At 44.3% G+C, this 26,500-nt stretch overlaps 1 protein-coding gene across 2 annotated transcripts; it reads right to left on the bottom strand.

Moving 5' to 3' along the window:
- Positions 1-48: 48 nt before the first annotated feature.
- On the bottom strand, positions 49-26,500 carry LOC135904186 (uncharacterized). Of its 2 annotated transcripts, none has more exons than XM_065434817.2 (7): positions 26,316-26,500; positions 22,208-22,391; positions 20,514-20,715; positions 17,276-17,534; positions 14,307-14,613; positions 7,180-7,531; positions 49-583 (listed from the first exon to the last, which is right to left on the bottom strand). In XM_065434817.2, the coding sequence occupies exons 1-7, from the start codon at positions 26,394-26,396 to the stop codon at positions 187-189; spliced, it is 1,782 nt and encodes a 593-aa protein (XP_065290889.1). In that variant the 5' UTR covers positions 26,397-26,500; the 3' UTR covers positions 49-186. The 2 variants fall into 2 exon arrangements, with proteins under 2 accessions (XP_065290889.1, XP_070383983.1); XM_070527882.1 differs by lacking the exon at positions 49-583 and adding an exon at positions 3,396-4,152.

Below are 26,500 nucleotides of genomic sequence, written 5' to 3'. Positions count from 1 at the left end.
CTTGTAAAAAATATGCACTTGCAAGAAACAACGTTGCTGACGTATCTGCTCTGAGGCACATTCTTAGATCAGGTGTCAGTGTCCCACAACGGTGAGAACGGCATGCTCTTCGTTTGTCAGAAATTGCCGATAACCTTCCAATATCTTTTGCAGTTCGTCTAAACCGTCTTCCGATTCTCAAATCTACTAACGCTGATCTTCGTCACGCATGCGAACAATAGAAAGCACATGAAAAACGTAAGTACCATGCATTGCAGGAAGCGTAACACTAACTATGTAGGGCACCAAGTCACGTGTGGAACATGTCAGCTCGCGACGGGCGCAGAGTGTCGGTATTATGCTCGTCTCAACACCTGTCGTAGTGCTTAAGCGGCGATGGTGGACGCACTGGCAGTACAGGAAGGGGACGTAGGTTGCGTCGACCTCGTACCTCAGTGTCCGAACGTCAGTGGAAAAGTGGCGAGTCAGGTTCAGCGAGATTTGTAGAGGCTCGCCTGGTCCAGTGCCAGTGTTCTTGAGGTGTATTACGAGCTCCCGCAGAAAGGGCATCTCCGTGGTAGTGTCCAATATTCGTGCGAGGTTGCTAAAATTGAGATAACACAAGCAATTTCTCTCCGCACCTGATGTCATGACTGAAATGCAACTAGGAGAATGGTTGCCAGTAATTCAACACGGAACAATATGAATGTATCATTGTTTGCAACAACAGCCACATCACTCTAAAACGTTCATATAGAGCTTTGTTTTCTTGCAAGTACTGATGTCCAACAAACAAACTTCCTTAATCAACAGCAGCAACTTACCCGTGCTATTATTAGGCAGCAAACATATATTCTTGTACACATAATTTGTTAAAAGATGGTAAAATAAACGGAAAAACTTTTTATAGGGAATTAAAGCCAATATATTGTGCACCAATTGAAGAGTGAAAAAGTGCAGTGGTGATTGCAAACGAGAGCACAAAACTATTCAATTGTGACGTTAAGTGCAATTCTTCTCTATAGATAGCAACCCGATTTTTGTGTGTATGTTGCTTTGGCAGCCTTCCTAAGTGGGTCTGTTTCTTTTATTCAAAAGCCCGCAGAACACATGAAACGTATAATGGAGGCAATGGTGTAATTACTAGTGAATCAATGTGGTGATGCAACGTATTGCCACCATGAAAACCCATGTTCGTCATGCGCTGCCAGCAGGACACTCTTGCGCTTGCAGAAGGATATACCTTGCTACCAAGCAGCGCCGCCGCAAAGTCCTCACAAATTTCTTCGCTGTCAAATTTATCGCCAAATAAAGTGATGTTGAGAATAAAAATTACAGTGCACCAGGACGCCACACAAACAAGCAACAATACCCGTGATTCAAATCCTATGCAAGTAAACCCATTTTTTTTGAAAAGTTTGGCACCCAACTGCCAAAAAAGTATAGTATAGAAGACATTTACTCGGAGTTTTTTACACAAGATGGCGCTACAAAGGTCGTGCCACGATGCCGCAAAATTTGTTGTTTTCGGAGTTTTGTGCGATATAATATTTCAATATCATGATAGCCTTGTCACAAATAAAACTGAATTTTGAAATGTGGACCATACCCCGACATTTCGCTGCACGTCTAGCGCTAAATGAAAGGTATTGTTCAGTACATGAAACAAGCCCATTTTCAATACAAAACCGTTCCCAATGCATATGTTTTGAGGCAATTTCTTAAGGAAACAGTAGACATAATATGTAAGCAATATTTTTTTTTTCTGAATACTGCTCGCTCCCTTACTTCCCATCTGCAGTCAGTAAAAGAGCCAATCATTGCCAAATGTCAAGTGTAATCGTTAGAATATTCTCAAGAACATGCACGTTGAAATCTGAAGCAATTATGAAAATGTGGTACAGTAGTAAAGACAGCATAAATACTTTTCCATGAAGAAACTGCAAAACATCAAACGCACCCACATTCTTGAAAACACATTACTGATACGGAAGTACCTGTCTACCCTACCACCCCCTATAACCATTCTTGACGCATAGTGATGACCATGACTACATCACTAGTTATGTGAAGTTCAAAGGTGTGACGAAGTTTACTTAAACCTCGTCGCCCAATCGACTGACCTGCACTTAAAACAAGTATGGAGGAAGCGTGTAGAAATTATCTAGTTTGGGACTTGGATAATAAGATCAGACCAACTATTCAAGAATTGAGGAAATTTCAGCTATTACCTTAACATGCAGAGTGCGATGAGCAATTACAGCGACTTCGAGACTGCCGACGAAAAGCAGAATGCAAATACCGGCACACGAAATGGATCCTAGATCTTAGGGAGGCTAAACGCACTCAGAAGACGATTGAATGGCTTCTTGACATACTCCAGGCCAGTTACCGGAAATTATGATGGCAATTCCCGCATCTCCCTAAGCAGCTTTCACAAGTCTCGATAAGTGTACAAGATCTCGGAAGCCTCAGCAGTGGAGTGTTACCGTTTCAGCACATTTGCTATTCATAAGCGATGTCGCTAAATCGACGCTGATGAAGATTTCTGGGCAAGGCTACGAGGGACAGAATTCTGCTCTGCTGCACTTTTTGAGTCGCTACGCTTTGTTCGTGACATATGCAAATAAATATTCTCCTATTTATGAGAGACTTGGAGGTTTCACTATTTGCGTACCAATACTGGTCATGTCTAGGATTTGATGGAGTTACATATTTTACGATTAGTATTCTGGGCCCAAATTCTCAAGATAGCATTCTCAAATTTTAAAGGTAAACACGGAAGGAAGGGTCAGTCCCTTAAGACCGAAGTAAAGCCACCTTGTTCTACATTTAACGCGTACCATGTCTTCATTGGGTTCCATATTGTACCGAACCGCTGTATTTGGTAGCTACGTTGGTAATGTTATGAAGAGGAGGGCAGTGAAGCGCCTTCAACAGTGTCGTAAGAGCAACAAGGTATCTCCATGAGCTCCAGCTGTCTTCCAACGTGGTCGATCAATCCAGATTGTGATGCATCTTGTGACGTAGGTGCAACGCCAGATACTCCTTAAACGACTAACTGCGCTGCTATTTCTAGAACTCTGAGCATGCGATAACGCGAATCATGAGAGAATCATGATAACGTGAATCACCCATTCGAAACTGTAGGAAATGATGCTCACATTTACAGTTCAATATGCGCATATATATTTGAAAGTTTATTGCGGTGTCTGAAATTGAGGAACATTTTAACAGCGCAGCTGCTTAAGCTTTTGCTCTTCCGTGGAGCGTTACCAGAAAAGTCAGCTCAACAGTGCACTGCCTCGCGCTGCCTAGCAACCACGTGCGAGAGCGTCAAGCTACGTAACCTCCTCGTGCCCCATGCACGTGCGTAAGGCGGAGTCGTATGGTCACAGGCGACTGAAAGCTCGGAACAGTGGTCGCGGAGGCACACCTCTCGCCTCCTCTACTCCGTGCGTACGTGCTGCTGCTATGGGAAGAGTGAAGAAACACCGGACTCCCGAAGAAGCGGCTTACAACGAAGAGCAGCGTACTGTCCAAAGAATAGTGATGCGTCACCGCCAATCTGAGCCGGAACACCCCGCCGAAGCCACGGATGAGAAGAGGCGACGCCGAGTTGAGGATTGTGTGTGTCAGTCCGGGGAACTCGAGACGGCGCCTGAATTGTTGACGTCACTGAGAAAGCCATCCCAGCCTGCGACAACTCGAAAATTTCCAGGGTCACGACCACCGAAACCTGGGGGGGTGCGAAAGTCCAGCGCAAATTCCTGGGTTTAGAGTCGCCGAGCCGAGGGTCCTGTGTTTCGGGCCAGAAACTGCGAACCCTGCCGACTAAATGCTCGGCGCCGCCGGGAATTGGTTGAGGGCCCGCGCATCGCCGAGAATTTCCAACGCCAAACCCGCAAATACATGGAAGGTGCGAACGGCCGCTTCCAGCGCGAATTCCTCAGCATATACTTTGGACACAGCTGACGCATATGTGGCCGGTTCTGGTTCGATGTGAATCTCTCCAAGGTTAGCTCGGTGCGGAACTTTTGACAGAACGGCTCTGCCTTGTAAGTGCTTCCCGAAGCCTTCTGTGACGCCACCGTCCTTGACGGCAACCATGACTACTGTCGGACGTTGAGGACGAAGACAGGGTCGAAGATTATGACCACTGGTACTCAAGCACTGCAGATAATAAATTGTCATGGACGTTCAGGGGTTTGTATATGTGGGACTTCCTGGGGCTTGTGTGGCTTACTGGCGTGGCCGCGTATGACCTCGCAAACACTTCGCGACACTTAGCAAATCGAGGCGAAACTTAATATGAGCATAATTAAGCCATGCATCACATCGTAAGACTTATCAAAACCTAGCAACGCTTGGTATGAGCCTAGCCTAGCCATATGTAACATCGCAAAACGTAGCGAAACCTGGCAACACTTAGTGTGAACCTAGCCAAGCCATCCAGTACCTCGCAAAGCACAGGAAAACCTAGCAACACTAAGTATGAACATATACGAGCTATTTATAAACTCCCAAAACTTAGGAAAACCTATCAATACTTAGCAGAAGCCGGAACTAGTTTTTGTTGTGACCCAGCCTTGCACCACTAGCGAAAATTCCCAATTTTTTTTTCTGTCGCACTTTTGATGCTCCGCCGGGTGGGGCGCTAAGCCCTACACATTCAAAGGCTTTCGAGCAGATCTATGGGCGTCGATCTTGAGAAACAGGGCTACGTAGTATAATGAGGCAACTAAAGATGACCTTTCGGTGTAACGCACCAATATATTCGGGTGAAAGTGCGAAAGGCCGGGACCAGGCTTTCCATGTAACTACTAGAGCAATGCATGCTGCTTTGACCAGAAAAGTGCCCTGTGGTTGCCTTCATGCAAAAACCCGATGGTATGGTAAGCCATTCGTTTCGTTAAGCAAACAATCCAAAACAAAAGAACAATCAATTTCGGGAGATCATTGTCAATAGGGAGCTATATTCGGATCCTACGAATTATATGTTAAAAAGAGGCTGGCATGATTTGTCATCGTAGCACTTCATCGGGAGAAATCGTGGGATTCTTTATTGCAATCCATGCTGCTACTGTACCACAGTTTTCCGGAGCTTCCTGCGGTATAGCACACTTGAGCAAGAAAACGCCTGCGCAAGCAACATTCGCAACACTTCAAAGCCTCCAACCTCAAGAATTCCCGACTTATATAGAACTTTCGATGCATACTTTTATTGCGGCTACCGAAGCCATCATGCGTGTTCAACTGCTTACGACACATTTTATTTGGTCTGCTCAGGGAACACATAACATACGGAACTGATCTTCCTTGGCACCATCTGGCTTGCCTACCTACAATTAGGACCTCTACAACGCATGCAATCATCTTTACGCTGCACCCCGGCTCTGTTTCATTAGTTTTCCCGCATGTTAGAAAACCGCCGTCAAACTGATGTATACAACAACCCAGGGTACACCTCACTCGTCCTGAGTTAAAAAGTAAAGCTGTGGTGGCGTCAAGAGTGTTAGGAGAAGTTACCCAACAATTTTTATACGCTAGGAGGGGGGCACTACGCCCCACTCCATGTTCATACAAACGGTTCTCTCAAATCTGTGTGCTCGACACGAGTTCACATGCCAGAAAAGCTTGTGTAAATCCAGACTAAGCTTGTCTGGCGAATTCTACAGGAGAACAGCGTCCGGTGCTTCGCTTGGCAGGCGAGTTTAATTTTGAAATATAAATTATATGGACATCCTAAGAGCACTTCCACCTTCGTGGTCGCCGTGATGTACAGTATGAAGGCCAAGTGGGATAACAAGGTTGCTGCGGGCTGTTTGCTTTAGTTGCAAGTGAAACAATGCGAGGGTGAGCCGTGGATGGTGGCTTCTTCGCTCGCTGCAGCTGCCGCTGTTCCCCACGCTACCTTTTCGACAGCGATTGTCCGCACTCATCGAGTGAAATCTGTTTATGGCTGCCTGTGCGAGCGTCAACACCATGCTTGCCAGTTAATAAGGAAGTGTTTATGAGTTTGCACAGCCGATAAAAACTACTATGCTTATCTTGTATAGCTCTAGTAATTTGGTATAATAAGTGATCCTTGGCCTTCCGCACGAAAACGCGATTTTTTTAAGATACCCTCAATCCGGCACTATTTCTTGGGATTTGGAGGCATCCTTTTATTTAATATAAATCTCAATACACCGCGTTTTAAAACAAGCGCCAGATATACTACATTTACACCATCAAGCAGTTGTTCAACGACAGCGCATAATTTTATCAGTGGCAGCCGGCACATTGTGGTGAGTGAAAATCATTGCGCTAACTAATCTGCAATGTTCCCCTATAGCACTGGAAGATCTGCTTCAATTCTAGTTGCAAGAGCTGGCGCAGCAGCTACACTTCGTTGTGTCGTGTAAGTGAATAATTTCCACAGAGAGTTGCATACTTTTCTTTGTTCCCGGCTTGAAAATCAGCTTGCAACCTGCGCTAACAATGTGCAAACAAACCAACCGTAGCTTGATAAGGTGTTTGCCAAGTAATACTTGGTAAACATCCTATTAGCATGGGCCGATAGTTATACCTGTGGCAGACTTGGAACTGTGAAGGCACTGGAGCACATCTGTTATTTGCGCACGTTATAGTAAAGGGAAGCGAGTGATGTGTACCGTGTTAAGGATAGTGCACAGACGCTTACTCTCAGAGAAAAATACTTGGACGGCGGTAGCAATGAACGTGCGCAATGAAGACGACAGCTCTAGTTCGCAATCCCGAAGTCTGCAATCCTGCGAGATATGCCTTCACGGTAACATGTCCCCCTTCAATTTTGCGCGCCAACTATAGATTCTGTACTCGGTTTCTGTCGTCCATCGTGTGATCCTTGTATTCCTCTTTTCTAGCGTTTTACCACTGCAGAAAACTTTCTTAGTTCCTATGTATATAAATATTTTCCCTTTCCTTCATACAAAGCATCGAACCCAACTTTTTGGATTGCCTTCTCGGCCATCATGTGTGCGTCTCTCTGTCAATGAAAAAAAAGCCATAAAGATTGCACCGTAGGTCGTGCACTGTCGGAGTTGGCAAATGCATGCGAAACTTCCAACAATTCGCAGTAGGCGTTTTTCCGTTAAATTCCGCACGTAGTCTATTGTCGAAAGCGTGGATATTTGGGGCCCTACTTTCCTGAAAAGAAAGAAAGAAACAAAAACCTACCTGTTGCTAATGTCCAATCCGAGACGAGCATCCATCTGGAGCAATTCACGGAGCATCTCCTGTCGCCGGACGTCATGATTTAGCAGAATGATGTTCTGAAAGCGTGTAGCAGCCTGTTCGGCCATTCTTAGTCGACATAGCCTGCGCAAATACGGTAACACAAAGTCTATGCATGGGTCGGGAAATGCAGAGACTTCAACGTCTATCACTGCGGCTCCACATGCCAAATTGAAGCGCCGGTAGAAGTGTCCTGGTGGGCGGGAGACTGCCGAGATTCTCACAATCAAGGTCTGAATACAAACGTGAACAGTCAGCAGTGCCCTTGTGAACGTTTCCCATTCGGCAAGATGATCTGCGAATAACAACGGTATCAATCTATTTCACATCTCGAAAGTGTTGTTTCGAATATACGTGTGTAATGTAAAAGTCACGTAAAAACACAAAGAACGTTTATGAATGCTAGCGGGTAATCAAAAATGTTTTCTTAGAATGATCTGCCCAAACCATGACATTTAATCAAGGACAGCCGCAGCCTACAATGCATCTGCCAGTCTCACCATGGTCATCCTGCTGGAAAAAATATTGCTGCGATTTTAAACCTTAAACTTATGCGCAGGTTGTTCGCTATATTAAAAAAAATGCATCTTTGGTTGGCTTAATATAGGAGTTTTTTTCCCAGCGTTCGCAACATGTATGTTTCAACTCTATTAACTCATGGTGGGTGCCTGCTTCAGCAGGTGTTCCGCAGGCTTCAGTATTGGGTCGTCTTTTATTGCTGATTTTTATTAATGGTCTGCCCCTACAAACCACCGGTGAAATAGGCTTTTTTACTGGTGATTGCGTTTGATGTAGATAATCTCATCTGGTTATCCTTAACAGTTCTTTTGGTGACTTCTGCAACAGGTCCAAAGCATGGCAAATGAATATCAACCTTTCCAAAGCTCTCTCAACGTCCTTTACACGCCGCTTGTCTCCTTCCTTGCCTATTCCTTTAACAATATTACTTTAAGTAGGGTCTTCGAATTCAAATATTTAGGTACCTTACTAACACACGATATCTCATGGTCGAAACACAATAATCTCCCCTGTAACAAGGCCTTTAAAAGACAAGGTTACATAAATCGTACACTGCCGTCTTGCTCCTCAAGGAGCTAAACTTCTTGCATATAAAAACCTCATTTGCCCCATCCTCGAATATGCCTGAGTTATACGGAACCCATACAAACACTGTGACGTAAAAAACAAGCATCAGTGCAAAAAAAAGGCAACGCATTTTGTTTGCAGGATATATGACAAGGAATTTTAGCCGTGTAGCTCTCTTCCCCACTTGCTCTCACTGCTCTTACTGAGCATCACAAGCTTGAATTCCTAAATTCCTTCACGCGTTAATCAATCCTATTTGCCTCTCCTCTGTGGACAAAATACTTTTTTAAACCATCATGCAAAGATTCCCCATGCTCTAAAATTCAGAACATTTTTTTCCCGCACTGATTCCTTTAAACGCACTTTTTTCCGCCAACAACTGAAGTTTGGAATTCATTACCCGGCAACATCCGTTCACTATCACTGAAACAATTATTCACGCAAGCTTGTTTATAAATCTCGTATGTTTGTCGTTCATCCTATTCTTTCAATGTGCTCGTTGAGGCTGAAGTAGGCGCAAATAAAAGAAATAACAAAGATATTGAAGAAATTGAAGAACACGGATGAGCACTGAAATTTGCAGATAGCATTTTCTGCTTGAAATATACGGGTATAGCTAAGCAAGATATCTAACCCCTAATAATATTGCAATAAAAATCACCCATACAGGTTCTTTGTTCCTAGTGTGTCGTGGACCGTATGCCGTTATCAAGCTGTAGATAACACTCCTGTTAAACCGGACACATAGGGTGATAAAAATTAACCTTTACTGATTTCCTGAAATTAACATGAGAATGAAAGTTCGACAATAAGCTATGCGGTGAAGTTAGAAGCGCGATCGTAGCCATCTTGCATGAGTAATGCATACAGAAAAGAAAATTTGCTCTCGGATATCTCTGAACACGCGGATAGAACGACTCCAATAAGAATGATTGTGCCTAAATAAAACTGCCCCTTAGTTTGTAACACAAACATGCCCTCTTGCTCCAATAATTAAAAAAAGGTGAGTGTTTCACTTTAGTTATTTAGGTGTTGGACGGCCTTCTCAATTTGAGTAATCATGGTCCCATAACCTATGTGCAGGCTTAAGTAGATTTCATGTACACCTCAGCTCCAAATTAAAAAAAAATTGGTGAGATTAAATTTTATCATCTGACAAATGTCGCACCTTGTTTTGTATAGCGTTAGAATGCGTGCCTATTCTTGACGTGTGAAGTGCCAATGAAAGAGCACGATATCTCCTAACGCATCATTTCACGCAGTTCTTGTACAAAATTTAGCAGACCGGTGTGTGAGCGCCACCTTTGACATGATTCCAGAACCTAGATGACTTGCACAAGAACGCAGTACAGGTAAACAAACAAACATCCGAGCCTCCCAAGTAAGGAGCTACAAGATAGTGCCCCGTGTTGTCGTTTTATGTTTGCGCTCGTCTTTTTAGCAATATTCGATCGATTTTTCTATCCACGTTTGCTATTAAAGTCAAACTGTTTTCATGCTGGGCTTTAGTCTTACGCTATGAAATTTTGTTAATGGCAGGCTGTGCTTTCCCAATGTGCAATACTTTCTTTGGTACATTCAGCTATCCTAACGAAACGTATTAATTAGATCCTTATTTTTTAAAGATACATTTAAGCTGTCTGTCAATATATTACAAGCACTCAAGATTTTACTGCAGGTTTCTGTGTCAGTTTTGGAGTCGACTGAGCCAACTGGCTTAAGTAAACCTTCTTTTTTTATGTGTTCAAAACGTGTTACTGCCACTTGCGAAGACTTCTTTAATAGTGAGCTTATGGGTTGCGACAATTTGTTGCGTAGTATTTTTTACTTTTCGTTACAAAAAAAAAAGCCTTATGGAGCTACTAGCAGTAGATACCGTTAGTGCTGTTCAGCATGGGTAAATTATGTTTCTTGCAAAGTTTCTGGAAACATTTTCCTAAACACTTATCTCTTCCTAAGATCCGATCACATATAAATGCTCTTTCGTGAAACATCAGCTACTACGCTATGGATGCATAGTTTTCCCGCATGCAGCCAACACCAGGCAGCCACTAGAAATTATTTCTTCGACATATCGACAATGACTGAGGGTCAAACTGCAAGAAAAATTTTTGAAATGCTTAATCTCGCGTCTAGCGCACACCATGATGGTGGTGACCAGAATACCTAATGGAAGCTTCATGCACATGAGTGAACCTAAATAACTAACCAGCATTACCACTTAATGACAGAAGGAAAAAGCAAATTAATGACTTCACGTCTTGCTAGGGGCTTGAAATTCCGACACTGATGTTCGAGACATTGTCATGGGCCCTGTTTGTTTGTCGCTTGTAGGCACCTTCTCGTCTGTTGTGTTGTCATAAGCTCGACCATCATTACAATGTTGTAGTCAAGCAAGAATCAGGCACACAAATCAGGCCAACCAAATTCCTACATGAGGTTTTAAGGTGGCGTACGAGGGCTTATTGGTCAAAATGTGTGCAAACCGGGTGCGTTGGTATTCAGTACTCATGAAAATAGGCCATAAGAACGTATTTATCAAAGAAAACGAGGCCTTCGCCCAGTCCTGCCTTTTCATTCTTTTTTGCATCGGGCTGTTTTCACAAACATTAATCTGCCTGTTCCTAAAATAATGCACTATGTGACGCCGTGTCTCAGACTGATGATCCACAGTTAGCGCCACGATCATAACTGCTACTGGCTAACGCTCCTCTGACTAGAACTCGTGCCCACAAATAGACACCTAGGTGTGTAAACGTGTGAACAGCTGTCGTCCTAGCTCAATTATTAGAGCAACGCATGCGTTGTGCAGAGTGGGTTTCACCGCCATCAGAGGGTGAATTGCATTATTGTCATTTTTCATTTACTTTGGTCCTATCGTTTGTATATTTTATTTATAAAATGCTTTCTTTGACTTCAGTAGCTGTTGGCTGAATTTTCGCCATCACCATGATGTTACTTGTAAAGTCTACGTGTTAAAGGGCTCTATCGAGCCCCGCATCCCGTATACAGTGGGTGCGAGGGAAAGTCTGCGAGGCTGCGCTAGGAAGGCTGATGTCTTGATGGACGTCATCTTCCCACGCACGTAATGCTGGAGGCGACGTGACCGAGAGTGTACCGGTGAGAGGGGGTGAGGAGGAGGAGAGCGCGTGGTATAGGTTCCAAGCTCGCAATTCGTGAAAGGGGGCAGTGTAAGCGCCACGTGTTTCTTCCTCTTGCCCGGCCGAGGCTGCACGCGGCTTTTCTTGTGGCTGAGAGCATGAGTTCTTGACGCGCCATATTTGGGAGGTAATCTCCGCTAGGGAAAGAATGGTTCAGCCGATTTGGCTCTTGTTGTCATGTGCACAGCCCAACGGCACGCTTAGAGCTAGAGATTGCGTATTTTCAACTTCAGGAGACACGTTGAAGCGAGAAACCGAAAGAAATGTTCAATCTTGTGTTCTTGCGCGCTTGATCCTCCCAGCAGTGCGAGAGCGAGTGTCCCTGTTATTCGAGTGAGATTTATTCATGTTTCTCTGGGCGCATAAGATATCGCACTTGTAAATTTACTAAGCGAATGTTTACTCTAATATACACTGCAAATAAAAGATGAACATTTCTCTGTGCATAATTTATTACTTCGCTATACCTATCAACACTTTGGCTTTCAAGCGAACCATGCATTTTATGCAACACATTTCATCTATGTCATGAGAATTCATGAAAAAACATTTGAAGATGAAGCAATGACAGGAGCATGGCAGGATAATTTATTTAGACTGTGGGGCAGAATGAGGGGATTCACCCGATTAAATTGTTTTACGATAGCAGAGCAAGCTACCTGGTTACGCTGGTTACCAAGACAGAAGACACTTGACTTATATGCTCCACAATTTGATGTCGGTTTACGCCGAAGCAACAAGGTAATGAAGGCACGTAAAGTTTTGACATAAATAGTACGTACCTCTGATTGGCAAGTGAAATTTTTTTGCTATGTCGACCATACTAGCACCAGTCAAATAAAAAAAAACAAGAAGTGCCAAACAGTACTATATTTAACATTCAATGCGTACCGCCTCCCTAATTTGGTTTTGTTCGTTTTTTTGTAGTCATTTAAGCCTCCCTTCGAAAAGAACAGCAATAATGCGAGAAGGAGGTAGATGCTGAAATCTTCGTACGCAGAGTTTCGGACAGTGCCAAAATATGTTAACGTTATGCTCTTGGTTTCAATAATGGGAAAGAACTAACAGTAATACTGCCCGAATAAAGGCCTGCCTATCAACATCAAATGCTACTGCGATCCATGCTACAATACTGAGCTTTGGACGACATCCTATGCGTGCGTTATATCTTATACAATAAAGTACGAGTCGGCGGTAAATCAATTTTCAAGTGCCAAGTGGCGGTGCCATGCGAGAATATACTTGAAGATTGTTTTACTGGCCATTAAACTTGTGGTTTGTGTAAGCTTTGCGCTCTTAAGCAAGTGATTTCATTTATTTGAGCGTAAGCTTGGCAAGACACACTCTAAAGACGTGCTTCAGTTAGGCTTTAAAAATCGTGCAGACATCTAGTCAACATAGTTTTCAGTCAACATACCACACGTCTGTTACACTGGTTGTGCAAAGCACATCGCTGAATATGTAGGGGAACGAGTGCTAAAGGGAATTCACCGAAAATGAGACACGTCAGCGTGCCCGAATACCGAGTTCATTGAACCCATACATTCATCAAATTCATCGAAATATAATTGCAGAACGTAGTAACATTACTGTTGCGTTTTCAAGCCAAAATAAATTAGCAAGTCTTGGAGGGAAGAGCAGACCAGTCTGACAGTCACTTTCTCTTTGATGCTGTCAGATTTACTGCGCTCGGGCGGCTCTAACGGGTGGTTCTAAGTACTCGCTACCACTCGTCGAAGGCTGCTAGTTACTCGAGGGAACACACTGCACGTGACCACCCCATCTCCTTTCCAAACGAAGCCGGCGTAGCCCTCGCGCAATGCTTTCCTGCCCTTTTCCTCCCCAGCGGAAGCGAAATGGCTCCGATGATTACGCGCGTAGCTTGAGGGCGCGCCTACGCAACCGGAATCCTTGCTACGAGAGGAAAAGGGGGTTAACCGAGTGCCCGATTTTATGCGAAGCATATTACGAGAGCTCAATCCAGCTCCTCAGGCGCGGCGGTGTCGCCTTACGTTTTCTTACGGCGTTTTCTTACGTTTTCTTGTCGCCTTACGGCGGTGTCACCTTACGAAAACAATTACGTTTTCTTGGTACTGCCACACGAGCGCAGCTCTATGAGCAAGTGTTCTGTAACGCGATATTTGTGAGTGAATGGCATGTTTGTCAGGCCTAATATTCACACTAGACGAATTGTTCGTGCTGAAAAAAGAAGTACCTTTAAAATTACTAATAAAAAAGATTAGAATATGCATTTTATTTCATTTGAGCTAGTATTTGAAGCACCGGCATTGCCCTTATTCTATTACGTAAGATTTGTACATTGCCGCAATGCTATTTGGTGTTTGTGGAACCTATGTGGCACGGAGAAGTAAAATATGGGTCTTAATACTGTAGCTAGACGTATTTCATAGAATTTTCTCATACGTTTTGTATCGTAGCATGAAAATACGTGCAAACCGCAAATATATTGGTGTGTAATATACACTGATCATAAATAAATGTGTGCCTGTTGTTTCATGTAGTGAAATAGGCATTATGCAGATACCAAATGATGAGGCATAGAAAAACTGCCCACAATATGTTCGCATGCATATCCATGGCCTGCCATTGTTATAAAACTAGAAATGCAGATTTAGGCAGGAATCCTGCGCAATGGCAGCTTAGTTTTATTTATTGCATCTCGGAGGTGCGTGTAGCATATGCGAATCAAAGAAAGAAGCGCGCACATAACCTCATTCATGGCAGTCGAACTTTGTAAACTCCTTCAATTGCTAGATTTCTGGTGCATCGTTAATGCAATTGGTCGCTTTTTCAACTGCTTACGTGTTCTTTCCTCCACTCCGGCTTCCTCACTGGCAAGCTTTAGCTTAATATGGCAGGGCTCTTGTTCCAAAACTTCGAGGTCCGGAAGAACACGCACTCGTATGCTTGCTTCGTTTTGCTGGCCGAGCGTCATCCTTCGTGTATGTGCGCCGACCAAGCGCTCCAAACTCGGGCCTGCGATACGCGTTCGGATGTTCGCAGTGGCATCCTGAGCGTCGTCGTGTGTCGCCCGCCGCGGAGAAAGCGCACCGTCATCCGGTGCTTCGGAGGCGCCGCTTACGTTTCTCTCCCGTGAACGGTCTGCGCTCTGAAGAGGAAACATGTACGCCGTTCTGGAGCCACAAAAGGAAATTGGTGAACAAAATGTGGCAGGCATGGAGCTGCTTCATGCATTCTCAGCAGCAAAAAGCACAGCCCTCGATATTAGTTTATTTTATTCTGCAGAAACGGCTATGAAGCTGAAAGTTGGAAGCCACCCATTGGTGAATTCTTCAACGCCCCGCTATCAGTTTTGCTTAGAGTCGATGTATTGACTGACACGATGCCGACCCCTGCAAGTTCTTTAAGCAAAACGTAAGTCATAAAAGCACGCTTGCATACTCTCCACGCCTGAAGCCAGCCGCTAAAAGATAACTCACAATAGGCCAACGCGACACCGATTTCGGACTGCCGACGGTCGGCAACAACTCTAGAAAGGAAAGAACAGTGTTCTTTCCTTTGTGGCTGACCCTCTTTCACAATGTACTGAAGCTGAGCTCTCAGCCGGTTGTTGGCAGATTGTCGGTGTCGGTAAATGTGACAGAGGCACCGACACGAACTAAAAATACTGCTGCCGACAGTTAACAGACTGAAATCGGTGTCGGGTTGGCCTAGTGTAGGCTTGCATGGTATAACCACCTATTTTCTAGCATGTAGCCGTCGTCCCTGTCCCACTATCATCAGTGGCTTCATTTGAGCACCTGAAAAGCATTTTAAAAAATTTACCCGGTCCCTACTTGTGCACCGCAACCCCTTTATTTCACGAAGAGGCCTACGTATTGCAGCATCTGTCCGCCGCAGTATCTAGCGCACACTGGATGTACAAAAGAAGCACAGTCCCTATGAATAAAGAACGCGGCATCATGTGAAGAAATGATTTCACAATAAAAATCTCAGTGGCCTTTCACTCTGAAGAATGATGACCAGTGGTGCTGTGTATGTAGGCCGCTGAATGGCGAACTGCACCTCCGCCGTGGGTCAGCCCAGCATTGTACAATCTTAGGCATTGGTGCAAGTATGGGGAGCGCTTAACGCCAGCTTCACCTCCGCCGCGGGTCGACCCGGTATTGCACTATCTTTGGGATAGGTGCGCGTGTGGGGAGTGATTCACGCCTGCTTCAAGTCCGCCAAGGAGCGACACGTATTGCACTACCTTCGGGTTTGGCCCAGGTATTGGGAGAGCTTAACGCCTGCTTCATCATCAACACGGGCTGCCTCGCCATTTCAGTATCTTCGGGATCGGCCCACATATTGGGAGTTTCGTGTCTCCACACGGACACAATCCTGGTTAACTAGCCCTTAACAGCACAAGGTACGGATGCCCTTTGATCGTTATGAACAATTGCTGTTGCAGTTGCGCTGTTGATTTCTGGGCACTGTGAAGCAAATATTGACGTACAACCAGCACCAAGTACGATAAGCCAGTTGCGAAGCTGAGAATCTATACATGCGTATCCACAAATTTAGCGGGAACTTGCAAAAGACACAGTAACCTGGGCAGAAATAGCAGTTTTTACGTGCTAGGTCAAGTTTTCGCAGTAAAGATAAGGAAAACGGCCGCGTATTTTCGTACATTAATCGCCATTTCCTGTAAACGACGATGAGCAGGTAATTGTGGGTGTGCTCCACCGGTACACAGCAAATGCGAAATCACATTGCACATATTTCACAATTTTACAATAGTGTCGGAAAGTCGAACATTTCGTTGTCACTCGTTTTTCTTGTTTTGGAATTCGGGGCACCATTTTATGTCCAATTTTAATAATGGTTCCACGTAATTATTTTGTGTGTAGAGCATAGTATAAGCATGCGGACGTATTCTACTGCGTGGGAACTTCAAGCGAAAGTATGTTGTGAGCCTTACAATTCTGCAATGCAACATGATTTCATTTCAGTGAAGTAAATTTTTATTTCGATTATCGAATATAGAAATAAATTATACCAAGGTATTTGCCGTCTGCTTGCATGACACAAAACGCATCTTTACATAAAGCATGTTGACAAACTGAACTACCACATCTCGAAAAAATGTAGGCAAATCAGGTGATCTTTCAAGAGAGTTAGGGGGAAACAAGCTTCGCAGTTTGGCAGTACTGCCATCAACAAACAGTAATAGGCCATGCAGTGCTCTTCGGCCTCTTGTCATCGACATCGGTCGTTGCACTTATTGCGATTTAAGTGAGCTAAGTCAGGCGAACAGCACCCCAAGATTCTGGCAGCTACAACCGTTGGGCAATGCAAATTATGTCCATCTGCATGATGCTGCAATTCCTGCGCGATGGAGAAATAAATCGTTTACTTCACTTTCTTTTATTGTGCAAACGTCTTTCGGAAAGTTTAACAAGGAAAACATTAGAACAGGGTAATAAAATCAGCGACATGATTTCCAATTCATGATGTGAGGATAAAGTAAGAACATCTAGTCGACTGAGCTTAACACGTAATGTTGAGGGTGTCACTTGCTTTTCGACATGATGTATGCTTAAGTGAGCGATAATCTGAAGAAGGTCACTCATTCAGTCTACATTTGAAGTGCTTGAATAAGCTAATCGATTTCTTTAGTCGTCATTTTGGTGCCTTTCATCAAATCGTGCGTGAGAAAATCCTATCAAAATTTCGTACGCTGTAACAGAAACCGACCCTCTACATCAACAGGACGTGGCCGGTTTATCTATTGTTTGCTACTTGAAATTTCCGTCGTGCATACTCACATGGGTTCCGTTCTGAAATGTGTTGGCAGGCGGATCTGACGAAGGCTGATGAAATGTGGAACGCTGACGGTACACACCATGAATGATGCGAGCGCTCAACGTAGCATATGTTATTTCACAACTTTCTTTGAACATGGCGTCAGGTGAGAGCGGCTGTGATGACCCTGCAGTGGAAAGACCCTGTCCTTCTGCTTGCCCGGGTGTTCCCGACGGAGGGGCCTGCGGCGGTTCACGTGTGTCGAGGACGCTGAGTAACGGCCTGAAAGTGCAAGTTGAATAGTTTCAGCTGCTCTGTCACTGAATACTTCCCGTTTAGTCAGTCCTGCATGACTGCGCACTTTGTCTACTTGGTGTATGCCTTGCATAGGTGGCCTGAATCTGTGAAGTGGATAATTTTCGTTCTAGACTTCCTGTTATCCTATGGAAATAAACTGAAAATTGAGTTGAATTGAACTTAGCAAGGAAACCAAACACGCTGGTTTTAAATTATGCAAAAATTAAGCTTTCCTATGGCTAGACTTTTGCTGGAAAGACAGCTGTTCTGATGACTTAATAAGAGCGCCAACGTAACCTTTCGATCATTCAATAGACGTGTTCAGTGGGCCAGTTGAGTATTTAAAATGTGTTTTTGTACATTATAATTTTTTCTTTTTGGTTTCTCTGATTGATGTATTTCCACTGACAGTGTTATTCCTCTACAACGGAATAATAAACACTACTTCGGGTCTCTTTGTCTCTCAGTGTTATTATTGACTAACGTTATCAATACGACCTTCAATGACTTAACTTTTTGCATATTCCGCATGTAAAACAAAAATGATAAAGAAGAGCTATGCGGAACATCGTGAAGAATGCCGGATAAAATTGTGCAATCATTCCCCCACAAACTAAAACAATCAAGATCACTGTCCATATATTGTTGGTCATTCACAGCTTTCTACAATTACACGCCAAGGTATTCTTTAGGATCTTAAAAATGTTTCTGAATGACGCAATAAGAATATTTCAACAGTTAAAGCTTTCGTAAGACGTGGTTGGAATTTAGCCTTCTTTTAACCTCAGCTATTCCTATTCCCTGCAAATTTGCCTAAATTATGTACTATGATCTGGCATTTACTACAACTGATAAAATAATTGTTTGTAGTTTTAGTAAAATACGAAAGTAAGACGTAGGAACACGTTGCAAATATACATGGCAGATACCCAGTGCCAAGCGCGTACCCAGGATTTTTTTTCTGTGGGGGGAACCCATGGTAACTTTGCTATGCAAAATAGGGCGGGGGGGGGGTATCTTTGCTAGTTGAAATGAGAATAATGCCCACCATTCGCCACGAAAATGCGTAAGCCCGCTAAATAAAAATGAAATAGGACTTATCTCACAGGTATGCCTGTGAGATACAAGAAGAACAGTGCCAAGAAGAAGTAAAGAAACGAAATTGGAAAATAAATATTTCTAGTATCGTTTTTTGACTTAGCTCTGGAAGAATTATAGAGAACTAAATATTTGCGCAACAATCAGTGTTCATTCGGGGCTCTTGTTTACTGCTTTATCAAGATATGTATTAAAACTGACTCGTAGTGTTATTTGGGAAGTTCCGTAAAGAGGCGCAGCCCTCAGTCCTGAACACCCATGTAAAGCGCCAGACGCTACGGTTCTAGACGTACTGCGCCCACTTCCGAAGGTTAGAAAAACACCCATATTAGCACAGCAGAGAAGTATTGGGCGACGCGACTGATAACTGTTAGAAGCGTCATCGAAAACACAGAATCATTCTCCACTACCGGTGGTGTTTTCTCTACTTCCCTTTTAAATAAAAATTTTGGTCCATAAGTACGGTTAAATAATGGTTAAATTCGTTCATTTTGCTTTTACTTCCTGTATGAATGTTGCCTTGGCTCTCTCCCTTAGTGGATAGCCTAGTTTCTCAACTCCTTACGAGTCTTGCTTCCAGTTGCCAATTTTGCACGATAACTGCTTTACAATTAGGGAAAAAACCAGACGAGGTAATGTTTGACAGCCATATTGTTTATGGGTTTATGGGTTATTACAGGGTTTGATGATGGACGCTGTTTCGCATGATTTTAGTTTCCATATTGTCGAAGCATATCGCGGTTAGATGCTTCCAAGAATCTGTCAGCCTCACTGTGAGCCACCACTCGAGAAAACAATGGAGCACAAGGAAAAGTTGAGCGCAACTGGCGTTTTCTCTGACCGCAACTCGTTCCGCGTGGGTATAGACCAGCTGACTACGAATGGAATCCTTTTCCTGGTCCCTGGATCAGCCTAAACTAAGATGGTTGAAATAAAGCAACAGAGATGCGTGTGACCATTGAATTGACGGGCACAGAAAATGTTGATTGCCAAATAAAATACATAAGAAAGCTTTAAGCCCTGCCTCCTAATAGATGGGGACAACTGAACGCATCTCGACTTAATCGTGCGGGCACCGAATCGATGAGAAAGCTGGTCTTTACACCCCAGGAGATGCCGATAACTACTGCCATCAAAAAGGAGTGACAAAGGCAGCAAAATGTTCTCCGGGCGAATAGCTTACAAGTCTCATGATTGATTGGACGGCGCTTTAGCAATGTGTGTGAATAGTGGTGGCGTGGAAGGGGAGGGGGGGGGTATGCTTCCCCCGCTCCCTTCCTAGGTACGTGCCTGCTGATTGCAGCGCTTGTGCATTGTCTGGAGCTTTTTATTGACCTGTTTACAGACGTGTCTCCCCAAGCAGTTCAAATAAAAAGTCATGTTTGTTTTCGCTGTCCTCAAGATGCTGGTACATTTTTTAATGTATAGCACAAGGAAACAAGCGCCCTAATTCCTAAATCCTTTGTAGCATGCGTAGAAGAGAAACAGCATGTGCTGCACTCTTTCTTTATTGGTTACAAGACTACAGAAAGCAGCGAACAAGGGCAGAGATGGCATACGTTAAAATTATTCCCTTTATGTGATACGTACAAATCATACGTTGAATAGAAATGAAAGCGGACAAAAGGTAATTGCTCCAGGTGAAGACGGAATGCCCAACTTTAGTATTGTGCGAGCATTGATCTGCCAATAAAATATGCCGCAGTGCTTCTGATTTCATTGTATTTTGAGACAGGTTTTCTCAACCTTAACACTTGTTTTCGACGTGTACCAGAAATACCTTGTAAGCGAGTAAATCTATCCTGTCTTGCTACTTGTGCCCTTTTTTCTCAATGCGCTGCTTGAAAAAAAAAAAAAGCGACATACCACGCTCGTAGTGCGGTCTCCAATATGGCTGACGGGTTGACAGCGGGCATTGCAGCCGCGTTTGCTGCTGGAAGATCGGTGCGGTCCTCATACGACGGTTGCGTTACTTGAGAAGCTGGGATGGAAAGAGACTCGAAGGCGTCGGACAAAGTTTGCAGCGGTTCTGGGGCAGCAGCATGTTGATTTGACGCTGCACCCACGCCTGCAACAGGAGCGAGTGCATCAGAAATCCCATATTTGGTGCCTTCCTTGAGAAACAAATTTGTTTAAAAATCATTGGCAGTCATATTTATTAAGCGAATTGCCGAACACTTTCCATTTCTTCTCATTATTATAGGAATGACGGCCCTTAAGGCAACACATTCATTGCTAGTGCTGATATCTTGGTAGTCTGTTGGTCTATTGCCTAATCGAGCAGACAGCAAAAGATGTTAACGACCACATGCACAGCTGTAATATAGGTACAAGCAATTATGTTTTCGTTAGGTGTTTGCTCACTGTAGCGGCACGAGCATCTTTGGGGAAGGCGACAGCATCCTCATCGGCCGCCAAAGCAAGAGGAGGAGACGTGGCATTGAAGAGAAAAGCTGTCCATCAAACCGTTGAGATGTCCGCAAGCTCTCGCACGACCGCAAGTGCGTCCTAAAAACTTACGATAGTCGACAGTCCGCGACGACCAAGCCACGAAACTCGGTTGCGCGCTATCACATACGGCATTTGAAACAGCGCATATCTTTCAGTCGCGAGAGTACGACAAGCACCAAGGCGAACAAAAGGAGTAAAAACTGTTTGAAAAGATTACGCCTATTTGAGATCTAAAGCCAAGCGTCTACATATTTATGAATTATAAAAGCTGGTTAAGCTTTTTGTAATGTTCAGCATGCTCCGTTCACCTCTGGATGTCTAGATTAGATTGTCCGAACAAACACGTCACACGCCTAATCTAAATGAGGGAACTCTCCCCCCGTCATACACGCGATGCTTACGTAATGTTCTAAAGTTTGCATATGCTTCGATGAACTTTCCTTCATCCCATTGTGAACAAGGCTTCGGTAGGGAAGCAGAAACGTCTTTTAGATTTCGTCCTTTTTTAGCACTTCTTTTGTTCAGTGTCTGTTTTATTGCTTCATGCTTCATCCCAACCAGACGGGCTTCTGTGAGACCTTTGACTTCAAGGGTGAATAATGTTCCCACCTGTCCTAATCAACGCGGTGTTTTTTTCAGTTGTGAAATAACCCTTACTCAAATATGGAAGGTTTCTAGTAGCTTCTCTGTACACAGAAATACACATATTGCTAGTTGTTCTTTTTTGTCCGAATATCAACAATCCCATCATTATGGGTGATTTTTCCAACTACGCCTGGTGTTCAAGCCATCAGACACCTTCAGTTTCACAGCTCTCAACCCAGGAAGGCAAACATTTGGTGTCCTGATAATTTATTTATGGGCTTTACGCGTGACAGTGACATATAAATTAGAGGCAAGCCATAGTTGGGGTGGGGGCTATAATTCTGGCTACCTGGGGCTCTTTATCCTTCACCTTGTTTTATGGGTATACTTCCGTCGCCACCGGGATGAAATCCGCGGCATTGAGCTAGGCAGTGCAATGCCATAGCCACTTGCTTCAGTATTGGGTGTTTTTTCTTTACTGTAGTGTCATCACTGAGAGGAGTGACCGTGTAAATACTACTTACTTTGTTCATGCACGTTCCGATTGCCTGCCCCGGCAACAGTGTTAGTGTGCGCTTGATTTCCCGATGAGGAAGCGATCAAGGGACTCCTCAGAGGACCTCCTTCATAGGGATCCCGTAGCAACCGCTCGCTGCCGGGTTGCGTAGGCGAATCAAGTTCCTGCAAAACCTCGCTTGTTTCACCAACCTGCAAGAGGCCAAATGAATGAATAAATGAATGATTGAATGAATGAATAAATGAACGATTGAATGAATGAATAAATGAACGATTGAATGAATGCATAAATGAACGATTGAATGAATGCATAAATGAACGATTGAATAAATGAATAAATGAATGATTGAACGAATGAATGATTGAATGAATGAACGAATGAATGAATGAATGAATGAATGAACGAATGAATGAACGAATGAATGAATGAATGAATGAATGAATGAATGAATGAACGATTGAATGAACGATTGAATGAACGATTGAATGAACGATTGAATGAACGATTGAATGAACGAATGAATGACTGCTTAATGGCGCAAGAGCCAGGATGGCCATAGAGAGCCATGCCAGTAGTAATGAGTTCGCTGTATAGTTATGAGTTCTATGAACTTGATACGTGGCTATAAAGGGGCCTTAAATATAGTTGTTCTAAAGTACGTACAATCTGTGTGTAGTAAGATTATGGCGATTGAGAAATGACGTGTACTATGAGTATTAAGATGCTTTGCGGAAAAATGATACGATATACAAAATATGTCAGATGCAAAAATTCACTGCAGGACTGCTGCCTCTTTCGAGCCTTTCAAACACAAGGGCGTGCAGGCATATGCTATACAATATTATCACAGTGGACGTCCGGAAAGATGATGCACTACTAATTTAACGGACCTATAACATGGGGGATAGCACCATTAAACAAACGAGGAGTTTAAAAACAACGAGAGTGTTTTGGAGTTAGAGCTGTTCTTGACCAAGAAATATAGCCGGGTGAACGGGATACAATAGCAGTATGCAAGAGCAAAATGTTTCTTTCTTTCAACATTGGCCTACCGGCACCAGGAAGAGGTTGTAGTTTCATTTCCACTAAGTAGAAAATGTGTGCCAAATGTGTGTACTATTCGGAGACGATAAAAGAGGACATCAGTTCGCCATGATTTTGTTGCGGAGGGCCAACAACGTAACAGTAGCTCTGTCACGCGCCACGTATTTATTTCTGCTTCCCACATGCATTGCCACTGGTTTCGCAGTTTCTTTCATAAGAAAGGCTTCAGATCTGTCACAGGGGCAGCAGTGTAGGATTAAGAGCGTGTGATGCAATTGATGTGGCCATCTCGTCTGCCAGAACGTTACCCCCGATGCCCCCATAGCCAGGTACCCAACATATTGTTACGAAGAGTTGCGAAAAAATGGTTTTATTTGCAAGAGATGGGCGATGGTCGTAGCGTGATAGTAGCGCAGCTCGGCCTCTGAAACTCTTCGCTCTCTTCGTCTTCTTTCTGCTTGTCCGTGCCTTTTGTATCTGTTACATTTCCCCGCAAGCAGACGAAGCCCGTGGGGCGAGTCAGGATGGACAAGCAGGGTAGAAAAGCTTCAGGCGAGCAATATGAGTAAGCTGAGTTCTGCTTGATCGCCGACCATTGCACAGTAGGTGAGCTATGACGTAAGTGAGTTCGCTCAGGCGATCCACAACTACAAATGGACCTGAATATTGTAACAAGAACTTTTGGCGCAATCTACGCTTGCGTAGCTGCGTCCAAAGAAGGACCAAGTCACCTTTTTCCAACGATACTTGTACGTGACGGTCGTCGTATCACTCTTCCGAACGACTTTGCGAGGCCAGAGTACGAGGACGAGCTATTCTACGGGCTTTTTCGGCAAGAGACAAAGTTTTCGATATAGAATGATCACTGTGCAGAATGAAGGGTAAGGAAGTGTGCAGAGGGCTTCGCGGTAACCTTGCATACAGGAGATAAAATGGGCTATAGTTCATGATTTCGTGTGGCCTTTGCCCTCTGGCGGCGATATTGTCACGTGGAAGGGACGATTGAGGACTCGGCAAGATAAGTGGATGATGAAAGTAACATTATTGGGTGAACCTGTGCCCAGAAAAACAGGCTACACTCAATGGTCTACAAAAACGGCGAACACAGTCGACAATCGTCGAAAATCTGATCAGCGGGTCAGGCGCGTCGGTTTTTAAACATCAATCGTCGAATGTTCCAGAGTAATCGCTGGGACCCACGTATCTACCACAAAGCTCTACATTTTTCGCGTCACGCACACATGCGATGAGATTACACAAGGTTCAGTCACAGACAGTGGACGGAATCATCGATAACATTCCAGAAACTTCCAATACATACAGGCGCGTCCTGCGCTGTGCGACAACATTTATTAGGTGATGAAACGTGTCGCTCAATAAAGACAAACAAGTACACGTGTCTATATATCACCGCCCACCATGGGGTCCAGTTATGGTGTTTCATGCGCCAAGCAATGGAAATGGTTCCGGACAGGTGGCCGATTCTTCAACTGTACAACATTACCGCGCTAGGGTCGACTGGCTGGCCGAGCGGCGCCATCTAATGGCGCAAAGTGACGAGATCGACAAGTTGTTGCTGATCTCGTCAATTCGCATCATTGGAGGCCGCTGATAGGCCGGTCAGTGGACCCTTGCGCGGTACTGATAAAAAATCGGTCGACTGTACGTCATTTTACAGCAAAGATGTATATGGCTAGGTTCTGGAAAAAGTTCGAGCCATGTAGATCAAAAATTTGTCCCCATACATGGGCCAATACCCACGATAGGGCAGTACCGGGCCGACCCGCGGTGGAGGTGAAGCTCATAAGAACAGATAATACACTTACTCGCCTCGGCCATGTCTAAGTTTGTACCGCTTTCTCTTTTTCGGTGTTCCGAACGCTTCCGTATCTCCTTTCCTGTCTTTCTCGTCTCCGTTGGTAGCAGTCCCATGAGCGTGCTGCCCACCAACACAGCAAAGCGGAAAGAAATGCGAACCGTCCATGCGGCCCCGATCCCGCCAACTTGGAACGTTACACCAGATATACGGCAAAGTTTGAGATGGCTGTTTGTGGGGAACCAATTTTGTGTGGCCTCTGTCGTGCGTGACCGCGGAGTGCGCGGAAGTGCGTGTCTGTTGTACGTGCCAGGTTTCGTTAGTAAAAGGCGTTTCAGGTTTTGCAACAATACATGGGTATGCTTACCCCGAGGGTGCTTCAGAATCTTGCGAGGCTGAACATAGTGGAGGAGAAACTAGTCGTGCTTCTCCTTTCATTTATGTGCATATGGCGTTTGACACACGGCAATGGACAGGTCACCATTAAGGGCCCACATACATGGCTCCGCTGCTCGTTAACCTTCACTCAGAGGAAGGACACCGAATTTTTCAAAACGCATCGGGAAAGGTGCGAAGAAGCGAGTAATGGAGGGCAACTGCAGCAAAGCCAAGTCCGCCTTTAGCACACAACAGCACTGTTCTTCTGCAGGCGCCTCTGAAAAAGCCCACTGTTTATGGCTGAGCCAAACAGACCTTCGCAGCCGCATTTCGATGGGCGTGAAATGCAAAAATATTCTGCTTAGATATAGGTGCAACTTAAAGAGGCGCAGGTGGTTCAAATTGCTGTGCTACCCCACTATGGCGTGCGCGAATACCTGATTGTGGTTTTGGCACACAAAAGCCCATTATTGATATAATTCAAAATATTTCAGGATTTCAATCGCTGCTAACTAATAGACCGGCCCTAGTGCTTAGACACTTTTGCTTGAAGGGCAAAGTGCCTTTTTTTGACACTGGAAAAAGATCCAAGAATGCGAAGGCATCGTCCAGATTTTTTACAAACAAGCTGCAACTTTCATGGAAACGCTCAGATATATTGCATGCTTCACACCTCAGGCGCTACAGTTACAGGAGAGCTTTCGTCGTTAATAGTACTCTAAACGATAAACAATGTTCAAGGGTCCTTGCACATTTCAAATTGTGTCAGGTAAGGCGACGCTACATTGCTAGGGTACCAACCCCACAAAGTGATCCTTACAAGAAAACTAATAAACGTCGCCAAGAAAGCTACATATAACCAAGTACCAACACTTGCCTGCGTCCCTGGCAATGAATTTGCTTGTATGGGTGCATCATCTTCGACGACTGCGCCTACTTGATCACCATCGCCTTGCATACTGCTCCGTCGTTCCCACGGTAGATTTGTGGCTGCGTACGTTCGAGTGGATCCTTGTTGCAGCCTGACCCTTCGATGCGCGGTCGATTCTAGATATGGCTATA

This window comes from Dermacentor albipictus, chromosome 10, assembly GCF_038994185.2.
Source record: "Dermacentor albipictus isolate Rhodes 1998 colony chromosome 10, USDA_Dalb.pri_finalv2, whole genome shotgun sequence".
In the NCBI taxonomy this organism is placed as follows: Eukaryota; Metazoa; Arthropoda; class Arachnida; order Ixodida; family Ixodidae; genus Dermacentor; species Dermacentor albipictus.
This window is presented reverse-complemented; position numbering and strand designations above follow the sequence as displayed.